At 40.2% G+C, this 19,632-nt stretch overlaps 1 protein-coding gene across 1 annotated transcript in view; it reads right to left on the bottom strand.

Annotated features, from left to right (window-relative positions):
• The window catches only part of CADM4 (cell adhesion molecule 4), a 267,506-nt gene extending 249,000 nt beyond the window's left edge, over positions 1-18,506 (bottom strand). Inside the window, exon 1 of the mRNA XM_072425906.1 lies at positions 18,396-18,506. Within this exon, the coding sequence (XP_072282007.1) occupies positions 18,396-18,477 (82 nt within the window). The 5' untranslated portion in view covers positions 18,478-18,506. The remainder of the gene's footprint in view (positions 1-18,395) is intronic.
• Positions 18,507-19,632: the final 1,126 nt, after the last annotated feature.

The following is a 19,632-nucleotide window of genomic DNA, read 5'->3' as shown; positions in this document are numbered from 1 at the left end:
GAAAACATGGAATGGATTTTTAAAAATCATTTGCTATTTGCCAGCAAACATTTTGAATCCTGGACCAGATCCATTCCAGGTTTGCTGAATCACCCAGCTTCACTGATGAAAGTGTATTCTCTCCAGCCTTGGAGAGCTTTTATAAATCAGGGACATAGAGAGAGAGAGAGAGGTAATGAAAGAGAGAGAGAGGGAAAAAAAAAAAAGAATGTTCCCATGATAGATGTAGATCATGCCAAGCCCCCCTTTCCTCAACATATTCTCCCTTCCTGCTGAAGGATAACCTGCTATATTTGTGTATATGACTAAAAGTATTTATTTGGAGGATTTCTTGCACTAAGCAGCAGATAAAAGCATAGGGTGGCTATGTATTTGCATGCTAAAAATAGCTTCTCCGCAAAATTAAACATTTAATCAGCTTCTGTTTGAGTAAACACAAAATCTGCTGGGTATAAACATATCCTGAATGTTGTATCCTATAGTGGAAATCTGCTTATATTGTATTCATGCTGGTCATCGTGGCCTAATACACGGAATAATGTGTTCCTTTATATATTGGTTCAGGTGAAAACAATGCTTCAGCTACAAAAGTCTGCAAAGGGCAGAAAGTGAAAATATGGGTAACTGATAAAAGGGGCAATAAAAAAAAATTTAGCCCTAAATCATTGAGTTGGAAAGGGGGTCCTTGTACTTTTGCACGTCATTAACAAGATACAAGGAGACCATACTTATCTGAAGACTCCGTAAAGGTATGCAAGGCAGTATAGGAGTGTAGAGGAGTTTCATTCACTGTGTGCAACGTGAGCTTTTGCTATATTCACTTTCTAATTGAAAATATATGATGGCATGCAGTGCAGAAGTTATTTGTTTAGCAAAGCAGTTAAACTTAGCCTGGTAATGGATTGGATGCCACCTGCCAGCTACAATGATTACATATGAAATACTCCCAAGCAGCATTTATTATATAGTTGTAGAATGTTTATGAAAATGCAAATTACTTAGAAGGCTGATGATTTTTTGGTTTCAGCAGCTTCAGTCATTCATTTTAAACAAGCATGCAGCAAATGGCCAGGTCACATCGGCGGGTGTGTTGTTGGTGACATGGATCACCAACATGGATCACCAGTGGTATGTAGGACAGTGTTACGCTAACTTTTGAGGAATTATTTCCTCCTTAGCTCCAAAAGCAACAGAACCATGATCTCTAGAAAGAAGGGTAGCAATATTGCTGGCTTCAAAGACGAGGAAGTGATTAAATTAAGAATGGAGTGCGGTCTCACTGTCATACATTGCCACTGTCAAGATTGTCCATGTGACCTGGCCCCAACTTTGGCACAATATCTGAATGGAGCTGCATTCAAGCCAATAAAAGATTTTTCTACTGCAGTGGTTGTCAATATTGGAGGTATGGGGGCTCTGAAAGAAGCAAGTTGAAGCTGTGATGGGCAACACAAAGAGGTCAATGTGTAAATTGTTTGGCCAAGGGACGGACGCACGGAAAGGAACAAACCACTGTAAAAGCTTACAAAAGCAAGCAAGTTGTTGGCCAAGTGTTATCCAGGCAGGAAGATAAACACACGTAGGAGTCATTTTCAGTGTGGCCTATGCCATCCATTGATTCTATAATTCATATTATTGGAAATAACTGTTTATATTGCCAACTGAGCTACCAGTACTCAAGTTATCTTCAGCATTTTATCCAGCCCAGATTTTAATCTTATTAGTTGCTACCAGACAGCACAGACAAGTTGGATTTCTGACACTTTGATAAACTTGGCCCATTGTCCTCCACTGAACCCTAAAATGCTCTTTTTACAGCCGCGTGCTGTACAGCTGCCCAAAAAAATAAATATATACATGGTATGGTTTTTCAGTGTCTCATAACATAATCCAAGAGCAGCCAAACATAAAAGGCCAGTGTCTCGTGCACTCAGGCATAGATCAGAGTGTGCATACAGATTCATAAGACAAATAAACTGACTGGCAAACAATAGACGCACATTAACGGAGCAGTTTATGGGGCTGGACACAGTCGTGAAGAGCCGGGCAGAAGTACACTGACCTCAGCTTGACCCTTTAAAGAGGAGCAATCATTGAGATTTATAGATATTACCCTAAAACTTCTCTATGCTGGGCAGATGGCCTGGCCTAGATTAACTATTTTACAGCTGCCCGACACAGCCCTTGTCATGGGATGGGTGACTGCACACTCATGGAGCACCAAAATGGATATACAGTATATCCAATCACTTTAAAGGCAATACAAAGTTCTTAAAAGGGTCAGAAGCTATGCTGTGGGGTGGGTGGAGACTGAAATCAGACTAGGAGAATAAATGACTGCTAAAGATAATTGATATTACAGCCCCTTTACAAATCAAGACTCCCACTACTGTCTGATGGGGTTTTAATAAAATCTGGGGATGACCCTATATATATTACAAATATTGGCCATTCTCACTGACAGTCAGAAATAGTGATTGGAACAGGTAACAATAAACAACACATTGGGTCTAATTTATTAAAGCTTCCCAAGACTTTAGAAGTTAGATTATCACAGGAGAATCTGAGTGGTAAAGCACACCTAGAATGGATCTGGTCCATGGTTGAAAACATTTGCCAACTAATAGCATGGTATTTTAAAGAAATCGATTCCAAGTTTGCTGGATCACCCAGGTTCATCCATGTTAGTTCATCTGCATTGCCCATCCACTATCTTTTTACCAGGTAACCCCATGAAAGAAGGTATCTGGGACTACCTTCCCCACCACTTTCCATCAGTTGATTATTCTTGTATATACAAAAGTCATGGTAGTCACTCTGAGAGGTCACATTGCTCCTCCACAGTTGCCTGCCTTCTAAAGACCACATTATAGTTGATTGTGGACACCTTAAGACCCCTTTCAGACTTTCTGTCAAAAACTACACAGTTAGCCGTTCCCAGGTGCCCCTGTTCACATGCTATGTAATTTTAGTGTCAACCTCAGCGTTTGACAACCTCTTTTTCGTGTAGTTAAGGTTCTTCCAGAGGAGGCAAAGGAACCGAAAGGGCCAGAAGCAATTTCTCACTTCCAGGGACTGCACTGTAATCCACCGGAAACTGCATGCAAACACATATTGGTTCCCAATCACTCCTCTTCAGTGGAATGGGAGTGGTTGGAAGCACCATTGAACCTGGAGTAGAACTCTGTGGTGAACCACAAATCTGAAATGGCTCTTAAAGTAAATCCAGGGATGTAGGATGTAAAGTGTTGGAAAGGAGTCAAGCCATAGCTGGAATTAATTTAATTAATTTCACAAAAACGTGCAAACTTACCAAATGGTTACCTTGTAAAGAATGGGGTTACCAGTTTGAATGATTACAGAGTGTTCATAAGTAGAGTAGAGAATATACAGCACATTCAAATCGAATGGAAATGACAAAACATTTTCAAATACAGAAACTTTTGCATTTTTCAGCCTTGCATTATAGTTTTATGATCATCAACACTTCACGCATTCAGTTAAATCTTTTTTAAATCAAATGAAAATTTGCTCTATGGCCAGTCTGAGTTGTACAGTGCACAGCAGATGCACAGATGTGAGATATTAAAGTCCTGCTGAGCTATGCACAGATGCAACGTTATCATGCTATGCTGACAATATAAATGCTGTGCAAGGAAGTGACAGTCACCATGGCTGTCAAGCCAGAGCAGAGCATTAATATAGGTATGCAGTTTTATGCAGCTCGGACAGTACACAGCGGGTGGTTGGACTGACCCAGGTGCTGGAACCAGTCCAGCCATCGATTTACAGTAAATGTAATTTCACAGGAGGCACCTGCTGTCTACGATAAGCCAGTCCAAGGCTTCAGAGGTAGGATGCACAGGAGGATATTCACAGGGAAATGCGCATTTCAGCGCTACAAAGGAGGCATTGCTTCTGCGTCCTCTCCATGGCTTAACCTTCCTGAACAGCTTTGATTCACTAATTTGAGCCAAGCCAAGCGTCGCCAAAAAGAAGGAGCCGGAGTAGTGAGGAGGAGAGAAATAGAAATAGAGATTTGCAGATGGTGTTGAGGGTATGATTCAAAGACTGTTGGACGAAAGACAAAGGAATCCACACAGACTTTCACATGTCCTTTGGTTCTGATCGAAAAGTGACTCTCCAAATTGGAGCTGTATACTATGCAGCATATTGCTATGGTTTACAGTATAATACCACCATTATTGCATGGCATTATGGCCCTAGAAGAGCCTGACCTGCTCCATCAGGATTCACAAATCAAATTTTGGGATTGCCATCTCCTGCACCCCCTATTGCTGGAAAAGGGCTTCATGTGGGACTGCCAAATTGATATAATCCCATCTCTAAACAATAAGAAATAAATAAAAAATTAAACAGGTACAAGCCAGTTCACACCCCTTGACCCTTGAAAGTTGGCAATGCTAACAAAACCAGGACAGATATTGAAATCTCCCCACAGAAACACAGCCAGAAATAAATACAAATTTTGGGAGTATGCATGTGCTATAACAGTTCCTATAAAGCAGGCACCAAGACAAGAAGACACTTTTTAGGTCTTTGAATCTTTAACCTGTCCCTGATTATTCATACATGCCTCCTTCATCCTATCCTGAGTTCTTAAATTATCCATGGCAGGAAAGCAGAAGTTTCTTCATAAGCAGAAATATAGCAATAGGGGATTTACTGAGTTAGATTGTTCTACTTACTAGATGCCAACTCTGTGAATAACCGATATATCAGGTCTGACTTGTGCAAGAATGGTCTTTGGTCCCGAATGGAAAAAGGGTTTTTTTTCCAATGCTTAGTGGATTTTTTTCTAGAGTTCTGTGCTGGCAGAACTGAGTAACAGTCACACCCCCGAAAACTTTCCCATAGAGACGTCTATTGCAGGAACATAAAAGGGGCAGGTTATGCCAAGTCAATTGCCAAGTGCACTTTACCTAATTTTGATTCCTATTGGACTATGCCGCCATTTTTAGATGCCCAGTACAACTGCTGTAACAGTAAATTGGAAACAAGATTATGATCATTTAGATTGCAAGTACAACATCTGCAGATCTAGTTGTGGGACCTTAAATTAACCATAGTTTAAGGGAAATTTTTTCTTTTCATTGTATTTTATTTTGTTTTGTAGAGTTTCACCATTGTAGTTGCCTATATGTAAATAAAACGGGACTACAGAATATGGAGCATTGATGGTGGTTGCGGTTTGTCCCCACCATTGACTCTGGTTGGAATTCTGAGCACAGGAGTTTATAGAAAGTCCTGCGAACACTCAGCCTCCAAGCAAATCTCAGAAATGCCACCAAAAATCAGAGAGAGATGATGTGGCGTGTTAATTGAGAAAATCCTAACCCATGCCCCGACTTCCTTTAGGCAATTCTCCGAGATTAATAGATTTGTACCAGCAGTGTCTGTTTACTCCTAGTACAGAGCTGGCAGAGAATGAAAATACATCACGGATCAGCTCTGGCACTGTCCACATTAAAACCAACATACCAAGAATTAATTTTCCAACAACTCCAGCCTATTACAAGTCTGGCAGCCAAACCGCACTAATGACTCCACAAAAACGTAAACCGTCATTCGAAATGAGAATATAACACTCCATAGTGGTAAATTGTGTTTCTCTGGGTTAGAGCAATATAGAGATATTTTATAGGGTAAAGAGGGCCTGTCACATAACAAGAGCAACACAGAATCACAGGTCCTTTTAATTATGGGAAAATGAATGGCTGTAGTTCCAGGGACTTTTTTGGCTTACAGTTTGAGGCTGTAGTGTGTTAAGGATAACTTAAATTTACTATAAATTATGTATTTTAACATGTCCTGTTCCCAGTTCTGTTGACCTATCATCACATTTTTAATATTATGTAAAAAGCTGGCTATCCTTTTACCATAACGTTTTTTAACATGTTTGGGGAGGTCCCCTTCCATTTTTACTGCCGCAGTAGTAAGGACTGAAAGGGAAACCTGCAGCTTTCTGGGATACTTGCATCACATATCCCGGGAGGCTGTGGGTTGCCCCTTCTGCACATGCCCAATGATTAGGCATGTGTCATCAAGGGGCTTTCCTAAAATGTAAATAAAAAAACAGACGTTCAATCTGATGTTCATGCGTAAGACTGGGTGATGTGAGGAAAAGAACAAGGAAGACAGAGGAACAAAGATGGCAGTGCTGGGCTTGGTTTGTGGATGGATCAAGGGCTTTTCACAAGTAAAGGTAGTGCATTTTCTTTAATGAAAATTCCACTGAAGCCATTAGCATCCAGCTCTGCCAGTAACAAGCTGTGGTGTAAGTAGATGGGAACCTTACAGAACCTAATGCAGGGCAGGTATCTCAATGGTGCCCTCTAATGGTGGACCATCTTGATCGTGGCAGAGGAGGCAGTGAACATTACCCTGGGAGGCGTCAAAGCATGCCATTCAAAATACAGCCATTTATTTAAACAGTCTAGAACAAGTGCATAACATACCATAAAATGTAATGAATAAGTCCCTTGTGTACAATCACGAAAAACAAAAATAAACAGGGAACGGTGACTGTTTTCAGCTCTCTTTGGGTGTCAGATTCAATCCCAGCCGAACAGCGTGAATACCTGTTCTGCAAGTGTACCCCTCACCCTCTGTGCCCCAGATTTCAGTCTATAGACATGTAATTGTAATTATAACGATATAATTGGTGGTATCCTCGTGCTTTCACAGGACGAGAGCTGGTAATATGCAATCTCCCCTCATTTGCCAGAGGGGCCTGAGAAAAAAAAAAAAACACATTGCAATGAATTACATATTAAACAAAAGCCTTTGATGTCTGCAAGCTGAACAATTTGTAATTGTAAGGTGCTATTTATGCAGGTTGTTGGTTTAATGGAAGTCTCCTTATAACCAGCACACACATTTCAGAAACATGTCTGCGGATTTACGAAACAAATTACTGCCCTTAATCCTCTGCTGGGGATTTTATTTTCCTTTAACACACAACATTTGTAACTTAAAGGAAACGATCACTCTGAAGGATAGACGGAATGATAAAAATTAATGGGGAGACAGACAGCTAGATAGATAATGAGAACTTGCTAAAATTAAAGATTAGGTTCAATCCCACGGAAGATGTGACTCAAACTTTCATTGTTCATTAAAGGATCTAGGAGGAAATTGTTGCTTACAAACGGTAAGAGGATGGCAAGATTAGCAACTGGCTTCCATAGTATGTGGCTGGCAAGGTATCATCAGATGGTAGCCAGCTGTAAAATAGCCGACAGCATTACTATTGACTGGTGATCCTCAGGGGTGGGTCAAAATTAACTTCCCTTAATGACCAGCAGCCAATAGAAACTGTCCCCTCTGTAAACCTTAGCAACGGCAACAATTTTGGGTGAGTTTAGACTCATGGAAAGCTAGTATGAGAAGGGTGAAGGAGGGGAATATCAGGGAGAAAAGACAGGTTTTAATAGGCCTTTAAAAGATTCAGAATTTTATTTAAGTAGGTGAAAACCTTGACACTAACCCTAACATAGACCTTCGATGCTAGTGGTGGCGGTACAATTAAGCATCAAATTGATGAAGAACAATATAATATTTCATGATGACATTGTTCTGTAGAAAGCTAAACCTGGAAATAGCTCAATCTGAGCATGTTAGCTCATCTTGTTTTCAATAGATTTTTATAGAATTTTTATATTTTAAATTTTACAAAATAACAATACAAATAACTCAGTATAAAACAGATACTTCCCCCCAGTCTATGCTGTAATAAATCACCTTTATGAGAACCCATTCACAAAATACACACAGTACGAACCACAATTTGTATTAACATACTCAAATCCGAGAAGTACAAATGGGTATAAATTTCCCTCCATTTCCAACACATAACCACCACCCACCTTCAGAATGAAAAAGGGGGTGGGGGCAATACAAAAAAAACATTATATATATATATATATATATATTAGTATCCAATGATGACTAGAATGTGAATTGGGAATAAAATCAGAATGGCGGTACATTGAGTAGCGAAAACACCCTCCAGGGCTCCCATACTTTAGAAAATTTCTCTTGGGTATCGTTTAGGATACTCAACAAACTTTCGTTTAGGAAAGTATTATCCATGCGCGATAACATTTCATGATATGGAATCAATTGCTTGCAATGGTTTGCTTAGTGGTTAGCAAGACAAGTGACCCCAGTGTAAACTGAACCGTAGAATGATTTGGGGTTTGCCCATCTTTGAAATCAATACATTTTTTTCAGCTTTAGAAATATGTGTATTCCATGTTGGGTTTTTTTTTGCTGGCTGTATCCTTACTAGGGACTTTTCTGACTTACTGGGCCAATATCAAGACAGAAAGTAAAAAGAAATATCTCATACTAATAAGTTCATCTATCTAAATTGTCCAGACTTTTTCTTTAAAACCTGGCTGCCTTTTTTGTATCCATGTGACAGGTACACTTGAATATGTTTTTCCATCATTACATCTTAACATAAAAAAAAAGATCTTTTAGGTTACAACCAAAGCCAATGAGTTTAATTTTAATAAATCTTTTAATAGGGATGTTAAGTTCCCTTTTCAGCCATTATCGTAAAACCCTTCATCATTTTTAAGGGCAGCACTATAAGGGCAAAGCTGTATATTAATATTCTTATTAAATTATGGAGGAATGTGTACTAGAAGGAGCTTCTGCAAACTGTCACACTGTCAGACAGAGCAAAATAAGGTCAGCTGAAAGAGCGGGAAAAACAGCATGTGGCTACCCAGATGGCAAAGCATGCTGGGAAATCAACTGGAGTAACAAGCCGTCAACTTGTAAAATGAGTAATTGCAGGATAAAGAAGATTCTGTTTTTACTGCTTTTATATTTTTTTTATTTTTATATCATTCCTTCAATTTTTCCAAAATGTTTCTTTTAATTCAGAATCTGTTTAAAGTTTTCTTGTTTGTGGTTTTTAGACCAATGGTTTCGCTTTGTTGTCTGCAGACCACATGACTACACTTCCACTTTCTTTTTTCACCCTGTAGTTGAGATGGCGTGTCACTGAACTCTTATTGGGTGTGTGTACACATGGTGTGGAGGGAATTGGATTTACCCAAATGGACCAGGCATTGGCATCTCACAGGCCATAGAGGGCTTGTTGGGCTTTTTTTCAGTCCAGGCCAATTTTAAACGTAATTTATATCTATTAATACAAACACTCTCCATCCATCTGATCTTGGCCTGGCCCATATGTCAAATTTTAAACTCATTGTGGCCCCTGAGCCAAAAAGTTTGCCCACCCATTCACGAGTAAGTAATTTTGGGGAGGAAGCTCAAAGAGTATAAGGAGACCTTCCATTTAAGTAGAAGGTCCAATCTGAAGGTAAAAGCCTGTAGACACCATCAGATGCCTGCTATCTTCACAGTATAATTAACTTCTTTGTGTGCCTCTGCAACTAGTTACGCTTGCTGCTGGAGTCTGACTTTCCTGACTTCTATGATAAGCCACAACCACCAATGACAAGGTCTTAATTACCTATATGGTGTTCTCATCAGGCAGAAGAGAAGCAACTTTTTGCCCTTAAGGTGCATGCTGGAGTAACCTTGAAGAGTTCGACTGGTTCAGTTTCAAGACAACGCATTATGCATGAAATGTGCATGTAATTTGCATAAAAGTTGAATTTTCTGCATCTCATTGACCATCTCTAGTGTCTACAGAAATGTGAGCGTTCAGAAGACATTTGTCAACCACATGGTGCTCATTTGCAACCACTATGGATCTGGATGAGTTTTGACAGGTTTGCCGAGAAGTTCAAAGTGTATAAGAGCACTTGGAGCAGTAGACCACCTTAGAATGTTGCATAAAGCTTCTCGAAAACCGCAACACAACCAAACATTTGTTAAAAAAGGTATTTCAACCACTCCAGTTTGTTTCAATGGTAACCAGGGCTTTGGGCCGGTTGATAGCGGTGAGTCTAAGTTTGGGCTGTTTTACAGAAGTCAGTCCCTACTAAGAGAAGCACACAAAATGAAGATCTGACTAACAAAACTAAAAGTGCTCTTATGCAAGATATTTAAAGTGGACCTATCACTTAGAGAAAATTTAAAGAGGAACTAAAGTTACACAATCAAGCAGATCATTTTAGCAAAAAAGGACAAGCAATGTTTCATCTGCAACAATCTCTCCTACTTGCCTGATCAGGTTAATGGGAAAAAAAAATTAATCTGTTCTGCTCACTTTTACCAGGATACCACAGAAGTTATGTCATCCTGGCCCAGCCAATCAAGTTGGCCAAAGATCGCAGAGATGAAACCGGAACAGGTAACATGTTAACCTGTTGGGTAACGTGGGGTATGTTTAGTTCTGCTTTGAGCTGACATTTCTGAACTCATTATAAAAGAAAGCTAATTGCAAGTTGATCTTTTAGTTTCGGTATTTCACCTAAAACAAGCATGCAGATAATGGTGGCACAATTGCTGCAATTACCTGAACATCTGAGCTGCATACTGATTCTACAATGATTAAACAGCAGCACACATTATTGTTTGTTCACTAGATTTTCATGTGAGGCGACCACGTATGATCGTTTTGTGCAATGGAAATCTAGAGACTGTACAAGGCTTTATACACATTTTAGGCATTTTTTCTGCATTGGTCAATTTCCGCTGTGTTGACAAAGAATTGACAAATGGTAGGTGCAATGAGTACGAGATTCCTTCAGCCTCTTCGCATGACATGCAACTGGAGAATTTGTGTTATGTCGCACAGTCAGACAACAACCCCTCATTCTCTGATATTTTAACTTTCAGTCTGATATTTTAACTTTTACTCTAAAAAGCATTATAAAAATGGCATTTACCAAACCAGCATGTAGGCTATAAAGAAGGATGACAAATGTGTTTTTCTTGTATATTTTTTAATCTAAATCGGGAGAATTTTTATTTAGCGGCCGTATTTATAAGCTGATGCATTTTAGGCAGCCGTGCAGGATTTAAACCAAATTGTGTTTAACCTGTCGACAGCTTATCAGAATTCATGACAGCCACCTAACACGTCCAGCAGTGGGAAAGGTGCAGTCTTGTTTTTATCGCTGTGGGTTCAGCTTTTTTCTTTCTAGTTTTATTCTAAAAACAAGAACTCTGAATATCCAAATGCAAGAAGGAAAAGAAGGAAAGGTGGAGGGTATCCAATCGCATTTCAGCTACATTTGGAAGTTGACATATGATTGGCTGCTGTAGGTGACACTTTTTTAAACTGTCTATTAGAACAAGTTGCAGAACTGGTTTTGGAAATGTAATTGCCTCTGGCTGTTTGAAGTGAATAGTTCACGAGAGACACATTGGGGCCACCCTTGCAAATTCCCCTATGGACACACAGGGGTGCATTTATAAAGGTTTTCATCCAAGCTTCACCTCAACTTTTACTCATGATTTACACAAATTCTAATTGAATCCAATGTGGTAAATGTGTTAATTTTTGGTGATTCTTGGGTGAATAATGTATAAACAGACCCCGTGTTTCAGAGTAAGAAGTGCAGTGATCTCCCCAGCCCCTTTTAGCTGGGTGCACCACCCAGCAATTTTCAGTAACCGTTTTTGGGTGGTTACTAAAGAGTTGGGTCACAATACAGTAGCAATCCCCTAGCTACGGTTTTTACCCACCCAGCTTAAAAAAAATCCTTGGGCGAGCACTGGAGTGTAAAGAGTGGCATTTGGAAAGTAACAAGTAGCAAATGCAGTTACTATGGAGTCCCAGGAAAAGTTCTCCAACCAAAAACTCTCAATATTTATCTTTGGTGGAATAGGACAAGGTTCGAACCTTTACAGGACCTTCTTTGCTGTCTATGGTCTTGATGGCCACCTCCAACATGACCATGTGATAACCTTTCTGCTTTCCAGTGCCTTTATGGTTCAATGAAGAGTCTACTAGGGAACTGATGGCATAGAAATGGGTAAATAAAAGGTCTCTGGAGAGTCAGTAGTGATTTAAAATCAACTTTGGCCAAAACAATAGTAAAAAGTTTTAGCTGGGATCCACCAATCATAGTCTTAAGTCCACCCCTAAAAAAAATCCAGGTTCTGTCTAAGACTCTTCATCCTACATTGGATTCTTCACAAAAAGCTCTCTTTGGACACCATACATTCTGGTCAACCATGTTTAACCTTCATCCTGGATGTTCTGAGTTTTCAAGCTCCTGTTATATAATAATATTTTCCTTTAGACAATCGTATTTACAGTTTCATTTGCTGATCATGGTTTGCAGCTACTTGACAGCTGGGGTGAGGTAGGCTGCCCATCCCAGATCTAAGAACATAGATAATTAAAAAAAAAGAAAAGGGTGTTGCGTTCACCTTAACTCCTGAGGGCCTTCTTTGGTTATGTGACAAGGTGTGTACGTAACATAATCACAATCCAGACAAGTTAAAACTATTAGCTATAGCCTACAGGAATTTATTAAACCACCCATTTGAGGACAGAGGACTCACAGGTTAAACCAGACCAACATTTCCTTTTCCTGAAAAGGTTGACTACACGGAGCCACCAGATCAAAGCCGAATTTATCTACAGGAACTGTGCAGGGTCACACAAATCAACAAATTCACACAGACAAAAAGCAGCAGCTAAAAAAAGAAAAGGAATATTGGTCGTGTTCTAACATGCATTTTCACGTTTTCAGGTTTGTGGGTAAGCAACAGCCACAATGCACCATCACCTCTAATAATACCAAGGCCAGAAAGGATGGTGAAGAATTTGCGTTAGTTTGTTAATGAAAATAAGTGAAAGGAAGTGAGTCAGAAAGAGAAAAAATAGAACAGATTTTAAAAACACACAAACATTTTAATACAATAACACATAAATAAGGTACTTCAAACCACCAACATAGTCCATAACCTTGTATAGTCCCATTTTGTCACATGACTCCATCCCTCCAACACACACCTGCTAACCACTAAGGGCTGATTGATGCCATTGATTTGTAATACCAATCCCCAAACATTACAACAATACATTGCTCCAAATGTAGCGACATTCATTCTGAATGACAAATCAGTAAATATGATTCACTCATTTAATGCCCTTGAGTTTTAGCCCACCTAAACACCTACTGTAAACTATCTATGCATTGTTGTGTGCACACTTAAATACGTGTCAAGGTGCTCTGCCATTGTATTTCCAATAAAAAGGCAACCCCAACACACAAAATTAAATACATTGGGCCTGATTTATTATAGCTCACCAATGCTGGAGAGGATACACTTTTATCAGTAAAGCTGGGTTAGCCAGCAAACCTGGAATTGATTTCTTAAAAGTAATTTGTAATTTGTTAGCAGATGTTTTCAATCCTGGTCCAGATCCATTCCAGGTTTGCTGGATCACCCAGCTTCACTGATAAGAGTATCTTCTCCAGCCTTGGAGCACTTTAATAAATCAGGCCCATAGACTCAACACACAGTGTGAACTGGCCCTAATCCACCACAATGCACCTTTATGGTTTCTGTAAATCATATACACATATATTACAGGTGATTAAATGGCAGATAGATGTGACAACTATTACCGTGGACAGGTGCGATATTCATAAAACACAACGATCATTTATAAATCAATACAAGTCTTCCCAAATCAAATCCTCCATACTTTCAGCAGGTCATGATTTCTTGGCTATAGGTGCTGCAATAAATAAAATAACACAATACAACCCCACTAATTGATTTCATCTGCAATTCTGAGACCAGAGCTGAATTCAAACGATAACAGCTTTTGGAAAAAGCAGTCAAATCAAATAAATGGCATAATGGGGGCATTTATAAAACAAGCACAGCCTGGGATCCAGGTAATTGTGGCAGATCATACATGTATCTCTACTATTAGGGAGCACCATTGTTTTCCCACCTAGCACTAATATAATATATATATAACTGATTTGTAGCTAATAAAATATTATAATATATATATATATAACTGATTTGTAGCTAATAAATAAAATATTATAATATATATAGATAACTGATTTGTAACTAGTAAAATAATACAATATATATATAACTGATTTGTAACATTTACATCACAATGTACACTAGAGTACCAGATGTTTGTTAATATTTGCAAAGCTTTGCCGCTTTGTGCAGTTTCTAAATTCCAATGAAGATGAAGGCAGACATTTGCAGTCATTTTATATAAAGATTCTGCTCCCAGAACAGAATTCAGTGCAGTATTCTCCTATTTTTTAAGCTGGGTTGGAAGAAGCTGTAGGTGGGTAGCAGCCTCTGTATAATGACCCAATATTTCAGTAACCACCCAGAAACAGCCGGGTGGTTACTGAAAAGTGCCGGGTAGTGCGCCCGGCTAAAGGGAGCCGGAGAGATCACTGCAATGATTGTGCCTTGCTCTGGTCTCTCAATACAAGAACACAACGGCTGGAATTTTAGGCTTTGCATACAGGCCTATCACAGTTACCAATAGCAACCAGGGCCCTAATAGAAGCCTATGACACAGTAACCAGGCCATACATGTAGGCCTATAGCAAATTCCCAAAAACAACCAGGCCCTGCATATTTACTTACCACATATTACCTAGGCTCTGAATAAATACCTATAGAGTAGTTACCAATAACAACCAGGCTTTACATAGATGCCTACAAAACAGTAACCAGGCCTGGCTTATAGGCCTAAGCTCAGTAACCATTGGCAACAGACCTTGTCTATGTTTACAAATCAGTAACAAGGCCCAGTATACATATTGGTAACTGGGCCTTACATTTACGCCTATATTTGGTAAACAAACTTGGTATATAGGCCTACCATTCAGTTACCAATAGCAACTAGGGCTTTAATAGAAGCCTACAACACTGTAACCAGGCCCAGTATTTATATTAGTAATTGAGCCTTGCATATTGCATTGTCTTTTTTTAGTAAACGGACTTGGTATTTAGGCTTTCCTATTCAGTTACCAAAAGCAACCAGGACTTTAATAAAAGCCTAGGACACAGTATCCATGCCCTGCACATATATATATATATTGTATACCACACATTAATTAGGATTGGACACCTACCACAGGGTTATAAAAACAGCCAGGCTCAACATAGATACCTACAACACAGTAACCAGGCCTGGCATATAGGCCTACAGCATGGTAACCATGAAAACCAGGCCTCGCCTATGTTTAAAGCTCAGTAACCAGGCCTGGCATATATGCCCACAGCACTGTAACCATTACAACCAGGCCTTGTCTATTCGTACAACTCAGTAACCAGGGCCAGCATATGCCAAACTTACCCAAACTTTCCCAACCTTTTAACCTCAATGAAACCCATAAAATAATTTGGTTATCTAAGTTGGAAGTCGGTGGGGAAGAACGTGGCTTACATTGGTGGTCTGTGGGAAGAATGGCATCTCACAACACAGCTAAAACCCAAACACTGGGTTCACATAGCTGACCCAGTCACATGGCATCTGCCCCATAACATGGCATCGGCCCCATAACTATGCAGCCACCATAGAAAGTAAATCTACGACAGCTCAAGGAACCATTAACAACCTTTGGAGGAGCCCTGGGGTTCGAGGAAATCCTGGGAATGGCAGCAATACCCAAACTCTGCATCCTTGCCCACAACACAGTAACAAGTAGTAACCAGGTCCTGCATGTGTTTCCAACAATACCCAGGCTTTTCACATATATTCCAACAAAACTCAGGCCTTGCAGATGCGTACAAATCAAGACCTAGGCCTTGCATACACTGTAACCAATAGCAACTGCACTGTTTACTGGGTTTTGAACATTAATGCTTTATTTCAGCCTGCGTTACGGGTTAGTAAACATCGCTTTTCCCTTCGCTGAATAAGTGGCCGATTATCTGCAAAGGTTTATTTTGCAAAGCTTGAACAGCGTCGGCCCACAGTGAATCATTCATAAATATGCCGAGCCGCGTGTACAATTTGCACTCTTTCTACGGTCGCATTTTCATATTTATAGATCCCGAATAAAGATTGCTGGAAAGACCTGCTTTGTAGTTTATGTATCAGCCCTACCAGTGCACCCATTCTGCCCTGGCCATATCCTATTTATCACCCCCCTATGTTTACAAATAACCCAGAGATCCTGCTTCTAACAGCAGCCCTCCCTGCAGTCTCCTCCATGCACCTGGCTAACCACACTGCCCCCTGCTTGAAGAACCGGACACTGACAGCTCCTGGCATGGGCACCGGCTGCTGTAATGACCATCGGGATGTATGATGGGTGACATAAACAGGCCACTATGTACAGTACGGGATATCATCAATCCCATGAATAATGCTGCCATGATGCCAAGGCAACCCGTGCTGCTTTATCAAGGGCAGATGGTCCTTTTGGCACCAGGGTCTTGGGTGCGTTTGCCTCCAGGGACAAAGTACAGGCCTTGTTCAAGGGGCATCATTGGTCCTAACAAAAACGTTTAATCGACTTGCGGCCAAAGTGACCAGAACTGGCCTTAGGGGGTGTAAGAGCGGAATAAAGTCCAAGTGACTCTTTGAGGTTGATTTACTAAAGGAATAGAAACTGTATAGAAACTGTTCACTTAGCAAAGTGATGTATTCTGTACAGTGTTGTGTTGGTGTATGTGTGTGTATATATATACACATACATACATATATATATATATATATATATACACACATATATATACAGATCTGTCTAAGCTATATAAAGGCATGTGTATCTATATGTGATATATATTTGATTAACTAAATGAATAAAGGCTTAGCAAAGTGATGTATTTGGTACAGTGCTGTGTTGGTGTATGTATGTATATATGTGTGTGTGTAATATATATATATATATATATATATATATATATATACACACACACACACACACACACACACACACACACACACACACACACACATCTAAATCTATATATCTGTCTGAGCTATATATAGGCATAGTATATTCGATTTACTAAAGGAATAAAAGTTGTTCACTTAGCAAGTGATGTATACTGCACTGACATATATATATACCGGTACATATATATATATATATCTTTATATAGTCCTTTCTGAGCTATATGTGCCAATTTTTTTTTTAATTTACCTTAATTTTGCATCCCCCCTGCACCCCCTCCTCCCTTTTACCTTTCCAGGAACGCGCTTTCATCCCAAATCAGAAATCATTTACATGATAATTACAAGGAGCAACAAACCGAACTCAGATTGGGAGATCTTCAATTTAATCACCCTGAAAGCCGGCACCAGTTTGAAGTGCAGCGCTTGCATCTCGGTTTAATAGGAAGGATAGAAAAAGTACAATACGTGACCTTTCAAGTGGCGCTGCCAAACTAAAAGGAAAAAAAATAAAGCACAGCTATCAAGTTGGTGTCAGCACTGAGCAGAAAGTTAGCAAGATGGGTCAGCGAGAAGTGAGTGGCACCTGTGGCATTCTGGAGGCCGTGGAACTACAAGAGTCAGCTCGCCTTGCCAGCATTTATAAATGAACGAATGTGACTTTCACCAAACATTCGCTGGTGGTGTATTCATCACTCTTTCAAACATGCACCTGGAAAATTTACCTGCAGTGAATGTTTGCTCAATGTCAGATTTAGAAAATAGCGTCTTGTGGTTCCATGGCAGCTGGGCAGCTACTTTTTGTTTTTTTACCCCATCTGCTGCGAATGGTGACAAAGGTCAGCCCCCCATCATAAATCTTTCTCCATTGTGACATCTCGTAAAGTTATCAGCTGGCCATGGAATGATGAGTGACAGGCGGGCAGTATCAATGGGGTGCTGAGGATTCTGTGTAATCCCGAGCACAGTTGGTACCACTGCCAGCCTTCCTGAATGGACAATGCGGACAAAGGGGTGGAATTTCTCCTGCTGGCACTGGGAAGAAGATGACAAGGGCACAGTGCTGGACCTCAGCCGTTAACTCTTTCCACTCCTGCCGCATCCATTCTCTATCAATGGAGGGGTACTGGCACCAACACACAAAATAAAAAGGAGCAAGGGGGGAGGAAGAAAGGAAGGAGGGGGGGGGGTATAGCATTTAGCAATGGATGCTGCCCCTTAAACACACATCTCTTTGTTTCAAACCCTTTTCTGCAGCAGCAGCATCCTTATTCAGACCCTCCTTGCGAATGCCCTTTGCATCAGCATGCCTAAATCCTGTGCAGAGCATCGCAACGCGGTGACATTTATCGCCTTAACCCCTTCTGTGCCAGGCTGACCCCTCCAGCCATCCAAAATGGCATCCCAGAGGTTAAACTAAAGCAAGCTGGGCTGTCATTCCAACCAAGGCTCCATTGATAGATTAGATTTAACCCCTTGCCTGCTAGCTGGGGCTATGCAGGTGTCTGTAGGAGCTTGCACTGAGCCAGCAGCATTCTGCAGTAAGAGATGAATGCAGTCAGGGTGGTTAGACTGGGTCATGGCTCACCTGTTCCTGCAGAGCTGAGCAGTAGGATCCCCAGGACAAAGCAGCCTTGTAGTAGTGTCTGTCCACAAGCCATGGTGTTCATTTGCCTCCTTCCTATGCTGCTGTCTTCTCTCTCTCTGCCTCCCTCTGCACCTGCCCTGCCACTAATGTATGCTAATGAGATGCAAAGGGAGGGGAGGAGCCCCTGGGAGACAAGCCTATAGCAAGGGGAGGCTATGCAGGGAGGGAGGTGACTGTTTACTAGTCCCATGCGGGTGTCAGGAGAAGGGGGGGGGTGTATGGGCTTTAACTTTTTCACTGCCAGACACAAGAATTGTGCAATGATAATAGAAACTAAAAAAAAGTTCAATAAACAAAAACAAAGCCAGCAAGACAGCAAGAGAAAAAAGTTTAAGATCCCACAGCCACTGGTGTCTACTCTGGTTGTGATTGGCTGCCATCACAGGTCACTGCACTCTCATTTCAGGAAACAATTGTTGCAATGTTATGATAGAATGTAACAATTAGATGTATCCAATTTTATATAACTGGATCATGAATAACAAAAGCCATGGGATGCCCTGAAAATGTGTGATCGTTTCTGAATCAAATGTATGGTGAACAAATTCTAATTCTATTTTTTATATGTAAAAAAAAACATTAAAATTGTTCAGATTGATGGAGAAGAATTTCGTTGCATTATAAATTTCTAATTAATGTTCGGTCATCTGTGGGATTGAAGGATTGATTATATTCCTTTATATATGATATTATATATTATTTCCCTAGTGGTTGAACTTGATGGATTTATGTCTTTTTTTCAGTCTGACTTACTATATGTTATTATATTAGTATTTATATAGAGAACCTTTAGGGCCCATTTACATCCATGCGATGTGAGAATGTGTGCGATAACACGTATCATGTAATGGTGCCATGCGGTGCATTTCATTCTGAAAAGCACCCCAATGTTCACCACTGTGATTCACTGCCCACAGCGCTTGGCACAATATAGTTCAAGTAGGTGGAAGGGCCGGTGACTTTCTGTAGCCCATAGATTTGATTGAGCTCCAGCATAACCACCAAGCTGCTTCAAGGGTTAATGAAACCTAATAATATTGGTATTAATAATAATAATAATAAACAGGATTTTTATAGCGCCAACATATTATGCAGCGCTGTACATTAAATAGGGGTTGCAAATGAAAGACGAATACAGATGTGGACACAGGAGAAGTTGACCCTACCCCGAAGAGCT

The sequence above is a fragment of the Pyxicephalus adspersus genome, chromosome 11 (assembly GCF_032062135.1).
Source record: "Pyxicephalus adspersus chromosome 11, UCB_Pads_2.0, whole genome shotgun sequence".
Taxonomy (NCBI): domain Eukaryota; kingdom Metazoa; phylum Chordata; class Amphibia; order Anura; family Pyxicephalidae; genus Pyxicephalus; species Pyxicephalus adspersus.
This window is presented reverse-complemented; position numbering and strand designations above follow the sequence as displayed.